We start from the raw sequence: 7,721 nt of genomic DNA, 5'->3' as shown, positions 1-7,721 counted from the left end.
CTATTCGGCGACACCAAGCTCTCGACCAGTGGGCACACGGAAGTCTCTCGGCCCCCGGCAGGTATTGCCCACGAAGCCACAGCGTTGGATTGCAGCAGCCATACTAACGTCGGCTGAGGCGGTCCTATGCGACGAGTTTACCTGAATCGGCTATGCGCGAGAGACCCGGGGAGCTTGGGAAAGCCGCCCTTGCTTGGGGCAGTCGAGTCGGCCTGCTTCCTGGCATCAACGGCGGGCGATTCGCTGGCAGAAGATGCGGTAGGCAGACGCCAACTCGCACCAACACCACCCACGCTCAGAATCACTGTGCCTACGCCGTGCCCAGACCGTTTTCAGGCCCGATGAGGTCACAAATAGTGTCCGGGCGTATGCCCGAGATGAGGCCATTGGGATATATGCAGCTCACCTACGCGCCTAGACGCCTGCCTGCCTTGTCATATTGACTTGCTGCCGTGCGATCCGATCGCGCGAACGGCCGCAGCTCATGGTGGTAGTCGATCCTACCACTTACCCGCGAAGCGTAGGGACGTCCCCATACGAAACGTCGAGGGCCAGGCAAGAGGGAAGTCCGGGGATGGGGCAAACTCCAGCAGGAGCACACGAAGAAACATACTGCCCGATGGAGTAAGGTGAAGGGAGACGGATACAGACCGAAAACTCGGACCTGACTGGACAGCCGTCCGCGTCCTGGTTGAGTAGGTACGTAAACCAAGTCAGACGTGGCAACGCTTCCTCCCGCCGAGGAACTGCTCAGATCTCGAGGCTGGTCGGGCGGCCATCTGTCGCGGCAGTCATTCGGCGTCCAGAATCCCTGCGGGTGCCCAACACGTGGTGTAAGTGACGTCGACCCCCAGCGTGGACAATCCAGCCAGCCTCGGGATCTCGTATTGTGACGGACGGACGCGGTACGGCGGAGGAGGAGGAGGAGCCAACTTATCTGCCTCGCCGCAAATGGCCACGGCACCTGGCGCTCGGGTACGTCGGGGGCGTGAAATGGGACGATGCGCAGGACATATTGGGGGGCGTCGATGTGTGTATGCGGGAGGCCAGGAAGATGAGAGGGGAGACGACGGTATAGGCTGACAGAGAGTGGGATGGCAATGGAGGAGGGAGGAAGAAAGGAGGGCAAAGGAGGGGAGGAGGGGGGTCGGGGGAGGTGGTGAGCAGAGAGAAGGGAATGATCGGAATGAAACGGTAACACCCCTGCAACCCCCCCCTCCTGCCGGTCCCCAGGACCCAACGACGTTAAGAGGTAGGTACGAACAAGGCAATCTCGTAAAGGATGTAACTGCGTACCCATGTACCTTGTACTGTGCCTAATGCAGTAATCGACGTGGCATCTGATTGGCTAGACTCGGGAACCGCGAGATAAGGTTCGCTCTAGCGTTGCAGCGGGGGATCAGCCCCACCGCGCGGTCGCCATAGCATCATCCACCCGAATGCGACTCTACGTGTAGGTAGGAGGTATCTAAGGCAGGCGGCCCGTAGCGCTGCACGGCTTCGTACAGGTGGGTATGTACATTAGGTACATCCATATGTGCCTGCTGAATGTACATGCATGCAGGTCTATACCTACCTGTAGGTAATTAAGGTACCTGTAGGTACCTGCCCACCTCAGGTGCCTGTATGAGGTGCCTACCAGGTACCTCCAGGCACGGGTAGATACCTAGGGTCCGTACGGGGGTACGAGGTACCCATCTGCCCAACGTACAGTGCACATGTACGAGAGTAGGAAGCAATAACCTGCCTGCCTACCACTACCCTTCCTAGAGCAGATAGGTACCTAGGTACCTAGGTGCCAGGTGTGCTGGATTAAAAGGAAACCTCATCGGTGTGGTATAGGTACCTAATCTATGTATCTACCTAGGTATTTATATGGGCAAGTTGTGCAATTATGTACCTGACCTGTAGAGGTACCTGGTACCTAAGGCACCTACTCACCTCAGGTGTCTAGGTAGGTACCTAGGTAGGTAGGTAACCTCTTGAGGTCGCTTGCGGGTGCTACCTATAAATGCAGCTGATACGGACGGAGGTGGGTATTTCTATCCTAATCTCTGTGTCTTCTCCAAGAGTGCCACGATGGGTTGCATGCGTCAGGGTAAAACTTCGATACGCGTGTCTGAAGACTCGCGACCAGAAGCGCTCTCTCTACCGGGTCTGAATTTCTAAATTTGTCTCCCTGTGCCACTCGTCGGGCTTCGTTGTCGTCGTACGTACCCACGTGGAAAGGGGGGGGGGGGGGGGGGAGAGCAATGAGGGAAGTTAGTTGAGCTTCGCGCACTTCACTTTTGACCTGTCTAGCGCAGCTTGCGAATCGCTTCCCCGTGCTCTTAACTCCGCCCGCCCACCCATCCATCCGCCCTGCGTCGCTGGCGCGTTCGATACTTCGTTACGGAGTCTTCGGGTAGTCTATCTAGCCTTGCTGTTCGGGACACAGCAGCAACGCTGGCGGCAAAGTGGCAGGCAGGCGAGGAGAGCCGTGAAGCCGTTGATCTCTCCTCTTCACGGGCAGTCGTAGAGCAAAAAGCTGTTGACGTGACTCCACCACGCCAAGGTCCGGCATGCGATGTTACGGCTCGGCCGCGATGATCACTATATGATCTACCTTCTAAGGCGCTACGCTATACAGGCTACGGAGCGTAAGATAGAGTAGGGATCTTCGCAAGGTAGGCTGGCCCGCAAAATAGCTCGAGCCAGTAGTGAGACGAGGGTGAAAGACTAGCTGACCTAACACGTACCGAGATAGTAGGCACGTCAAGTCTCTTTTGGCTGGCGGTTCAGGTCAAAGTTGGGGCAATAGACAATCCACATGTCTTACCAATCTGCACGACGCTGCCCAAGATTGCTGCGGGCCGTCTGCCATTGTCACCTAGTTCTAGGACCTGGCTGTGACCAGCTTCAGGACGCAAGCCAATGGATGCGAATGGGATCAATCCTCCCTACCATCTTTAGCTTTGCAGTTCTCGGCCAGCTCTCTCACGGGTGGCTGCCCAACAACGCCTTCTCCCCCCCCGCATGCCGGCAGCGTGCATCATATAATTTAATAAAATTGTCTTACCTACGAGATGCTCTCCGTTCTGGCTGCTTGGTCTGGCCTACCTCGGCCTAGCGAGGCTCCTTCAGTTGTATGCTCGATGGGCCCTTGCAGGATGTCATTCGTGAGTCAGGCCGGCCAGACGGTCGATAGGACTCCGCTCACGGCATCGAATGCTGCTTAAATCCTTTGGTCGGTGGTTCTGCGGCTGCTGCTGCATTCTGGAACACGGCAGGGGAAGTATTTGATGCTTTTCAGCCCAGCCCAGCCCACTTGTCTGCCCAGCCTCGACGTATTCTTGGTTTATGTAGGGAGGTACCGGGGTGGATGTTTCTACGCCCATGGCGTTGCCGCCCAGGCGCCGTAGAGGACGGCGGGACGGTTGGGGATATTGCAAACCGATAGTAGGATGTAATTGACGAAGCCGTTTAAGCTGGCAGACGGTTTGTTGCCACTATAGCTGTAGCTCAGGAGCAAGCAATCGCATAGAGAACTCCTATTTCTCTGCGCGAGCCGGTCGTTTCTGCATGTCTTGCCTCCGTCTAGAAACAGCCCCCTCCCCCTCCTCCCTAGGACCTAATGGTAGGTGACAAGCGCAAACAATGTATGTCTTGGTATCTGTATCAAGAACGTGACCGCCTTGGGGATAGAACACGATCAAAAGCACTTGAGAATGGCGGTGTGGATGCGGTAGGAACCGCCATCCAAAGTGTGGGAATGTAGGATTAGGTTTATTTCTAGCCAAGTGGAGGTCTTCAATGAGTGCAAGTCGTTGTGCATCGTGATGTTGGTACAGACCCGCGTCTCTAAACAAGAATCGAAAGAAGAATAACACAGTGCTCACCACCAAGCCGTGTTCTTCCCAACCGCCATGGCCAAAGCCTGGCCTGTAGGAAGCACCCGCCGCCTTGCAAACGAGCAATTTGTCCACCATGATGCTCGACAATGTTCGGAGGCGGCGGCCCGATTTCTCATCAACCCTTCCAAGCTAGTACCTGCTGAGCTCAATAAAGAGAAAGAATAGATGCTTCCCGATCGTCGAGTACACCGCCCGCCTTAATGCGCCAAAACTCGCTTTCATTGCCGTGAACCGCAAACCGTTACAAAACGAAGCAAAGGACGTAAGTGGGCGAGTGAATGATTATACGCTGGTTAGTCGAATAGACAACGCATGTATTGTTGCGTGGCCTGTGTCGGCCTCTGCTACCTGTATCGCGTCGTAATCTCGTCTGACGGCGACAGCTGTGATGCGCAGCCTGCTCTAGCCAGGGCATATTTACATAACGCAGGTGAAGTCGCTCTTCCTATGGGTGATGACCTCTAGTGTCGAGCCGAGATTTTGTCCCAGGTAACTGACCATGGCCTTGGTGACGTCGGGAATGTCGGATAAGTCGGTGTAAATCACGTCTCGGAATCTAGCATAGACTTCTTCCAACTTGCGGAACTCCCTAGCCAAGATCTCCATCTCCACCCACTTTCCATCCTCGCCATTGAGCTGGTACACACCAAGGCTAACCCCGACATTATTGCCTGGGTTATGAGGGATGCCCATGCCGCTAGTCTCGAAGTACGTGTGCGTCGCGTTCCTGTAGAAGGACGTTATTTTCCCTATGACGGTGGCAAGGAGCATAGCGGCCGTATGTGTGCCAGATCGACTCATGCATCGAGTGCAGGTTAGCATGGCTGCGCATCCCTCGACCGCCTTCTGGTTGAGAGACAGGACAAGGTCAAAAGGAGGAGACGACGGCGAAGAAGCATCATGCAGCGCCTGGAGGGACTGTAGACAGACAGAAAAGCAAGCACAAAAGTCTCCGCCGATAGCCGTGGGAGACGAGTTGTCGCGTGGGCCAGCTGGTCCGGTCGTAGGCGTCACAATCGGACTGGGGAAGTAGACGCTCGTCGGGGTCGGCACCTGGCCATACGGAATCATGTCTGATGGGACTTGGGCGGTCCACGGCATCGGAGGCATTGACGGTATGTCAAATGAGTGAGATCTCATGGGAGCACCAGGCAGAGGCGTTGTTATGACGGGCGAGTCCCCGAACGTCGCGCCAGAAAGATCTATGGGTGGCGTCCATGGCATGGCGGGCGAATAGATCTCGTGTGGGGCAGACATATGGTCATGGTCTCCAATGGCTCTATCTTCGGCCACTATCAAGGAAAGATCTGCTGATATGGAAGGGTTTCGGCTCATATTGCCATCGACACGCATAGGAGGCGTATGCCATCCTGTCCCGAGAGCGAGCATGCGTTCTGATGGTGCTTGGTGTGCTGCTGAATAGGCAATACTCTCGTCCTCCATCAGGCTGTGGTGGATTTGCTGGATATCCTGATGGGAATTTGGCTGGTGGTTTCCATTGATATCGGACTTGGGCTTGCCAGCCCTGCTGGAAGGCGAGTATCGGCATTCGGTGCCGCAGGAGAGACAGCGAGAACATATCGGGCGGGCCTTAGAACACTTGACCTTGGCTAAGAAGCACCCATCGCACGATGCCCTAAGCCGAGTTTGATGAGGTTTCGAAGGGGCCATCGCGGTGATGGTGACGGCGACGATATAAGTAGATGTATATCGATACCGAGAGGGGAAAAACGGGGGAGGTTATTCCTTTCGGGCAGCGTAGGTCTCCAGGTGGAACAACGGTAGATATGTTTTGGAAATAAGAGAAGAGGCGAACGTAGTATTATAAAACGAGCGTACGTACGACAGCCTGTACATGCGATAGTACAAAGCTTGCAAAGGTGTAGTTTAAGAACCAGGACAAGAGTCGACTACGTACGTGACTGGACAGCATGGGTGATGGTTGTGATGACGAGGGAGGAGGGGGGGGGGGAGGGGGGGGGGGAGGGGGGACAGGATGCATCCTATTGTCCGGCACTGTTATAAGTGAAAAAGGCAAAAGCAGAGGCTGGGCCGGGTTACCCAGCAGAGCGTTTATGAAGGATGTGAAAAATGTGCAAAATATGGGATAACCCGAGAGGGAGTCTACCCAGACCGCGCAGGGTTGGAAAAGCCTCGAGGGACAGACTAAAACTTGATTTGATCTTACATGTACGAAAAGGTAGTGAGAGATTAGGCCCGCATAAGACGTGTAGGGTATTGGAGGGGTCGAGCAGGTACCTGCGTGGCAGTCAATTAAGAGACGTAAGATGTGGGAGTGCTGTTGTTAGTAGATGCTGGGAACATGGATGCCACTCGATCCTTAAGGTTGACAGGACTCTGGCCACGACGCTTCCTGCGCACCCGAAGGCAGCCCCCTTCTCCCGAACCATCCGCAGACGAGGAGACGGCAAATAGCGGCACAGGCCAAATATCTGGCCCGGGCAGTGATTAGAGAGCTCACGCAGGCCGACGAGACGGGCGATAGGCTCCGAGGCGCCTTCTAGCGGGTGGAGGGGCAAGACGGATAGAGACGGTCGTGGCCGAGGTGTTTTGTTCCCCCCCCGCCCCTGTTCTTCCGCAGGGTCACTCGCTGAGAGGGGAGAGCTGACAGTTAGGTACGTCGACGGCCCCCTTTTTCGAGGGATTGTAAGTAGGGCTACCGTTTGCCGGACGGCAGGTTGAAATTCCCCGGTTTCCAGTGGGATTTCGAGATTGTCTCGATATTGGGAGATTCGAGGGTGCCATTCTCCAAGGGACACCACGCCGTTGATTGGTCCCGAAAGCAAGGGCTAAGATTGGCTCGCAGTATGTGTCAACGGCCGCGCCCAGAAGCTACCGGCGTAGATCTGGCGTGGAAGCGAATAACTAGAACCGAATGGCCGCCCACGCTGTCGAGGGCAGACGGGCTCCAGGCCCGTGAATTGAGACGCCCCGGATGCACGACGCTGCAGTCGAATGCCGCGAGGCGGGCGAGCTCATCTGGGCAATGCTCCCTGGGACACACAGGCTGGCACGGTACCGGGAGACGACAGAAACTGATGTGTAAGAAGACCGCAGCAGCGCTGTGCATACATTAGCCAGCTGCAGCTGGTCGCCAAAGCATCCGAAGAGGGGTTTCCTTGGACAGGGTCTCGACGACCAACTAGCTCTGGGCTGCCCCGGCCAGGACGGGGTGGGGATAGACGTAAGACCCATGCAGAAATATCGTGCTCTGGGGGCGCTTGGTATTCCAACGCGAGGCAGCCTACACTTAGCAGACGGGTCCCTGAGTTATCTTGCAGCCACGGTGGAGATGAGGCTCGGGCACGAGAAGTCCTCCGTCTCACCGCAGGCAAAACAGGAAATCAAATAGCAGCAGTCCAAGCTCGAGGGGGGGGAACCTTCCGATCTAGACGAACTATGAGCTTGTTCGACGGTCTTCCCCCTGATAGGAAGAGGTCGAGCGTAGTATTGGAATCTGCAGATGTGGCCGGCTCGGTCGGTCGCTTCAACCAATGTTCTGGTTCGTCAGAGGTGTCCGGAGGAAGAAGCTCGTTGGGTCTGACGACGGGGACGTCGAACGGGCTGTGTTGCTAGGTAGGTAGGTAGGTAGGTAGGTCAGCCAGCCAGCCAGCCAGTAGCTGTATATATGGATAGGTATATGTCGTAAGCGCATGCAGCCACGAGCCTATTATGCTACCTTAGGTACCTGCGTACAGGGACCTAGGGGCCTTAGGTTAGGTACCTCTATAGGTGACCTACCAGATGCTCCTATCGCTACAGGCAGGCATGAGGTACCTAGCCGAGGGCGTCAGACAGGCACCAATA

At 55.8% G+C, this 7,721-nt stretch overlaps 2 protein-coding genes across 2 annotated transcripts; both read right to left on the bottom strand.

The window, feature by feature from the left end:
• GGS23DRAFT_386720 (uncharacterized protein) lies at positions 1-1,347 on the bottom strand. The gene has a single exon (XM_051513480.1). The coding sequence runs from the start codon at positions 1,298-1,300 to the stop codon at positions 407-409; it is 894 nt and encodes a 297-aa protein (XP_051367613.1). The 5' UTR covers positions 1,301-1,347; the 3' UTR covers positions 1-406.
• Positions 1,348-4,139: 2,792 nt separating this feature from the next.
• GGS23DRAFT_386705 (uncharacterized protein) lies at positions 4,140-5,862 on the bottom strand. Its single transcript, XM_051513479.1, has one exon. The coding sequence runs from the start codon at positions 5,562-5,564 to the stop codon at positions 4,311-4,313; it is 1,254 nt and encodes a 417-aa protein (XP_051367612.1). The 5' UTR covers positions 5,565-5,862; the 3' UTR covers positions 4,140-4,310.
• Between the last annotated feature and the right edge of the window lie 1,859 nt (positions 5,863-7,721).

This window comes from Durotheca rogersii (assembly GCF_024521655.1).
Source record: "Durotheca rogersii strain YMJ 92031201 chromosome Unknown GGS23scaffold_40, whole genome shotgun sequence".
NCBI classification, from domain to species: Eukaryota; Fungi; Ascomycota; class Sordariomycetes; order Xylariales; family Xylariaceae; genus Durotheca; species Durotheca rogersii.
This window is presented reverse-complemented; position numbering and strand designations above follow the sequence as displayed.

Coding starts and splice junctions, on each gene's coding strand:
- GGS23DRAFT_386720 (XM_051513480.1), bottom strand. CDS start 1,300: ATGGGTACGCAGTTACATCCTTTACGAGATTGCCTTGTTCGTACCTAC.
- GGS23DRAFT_386705 (XM_051513479.1), bottom strand. CDS start 5,564: ATGGCCCCTTCGAAACCTCATCAAACTCGGCTTAGGGCATCGTGCGAT.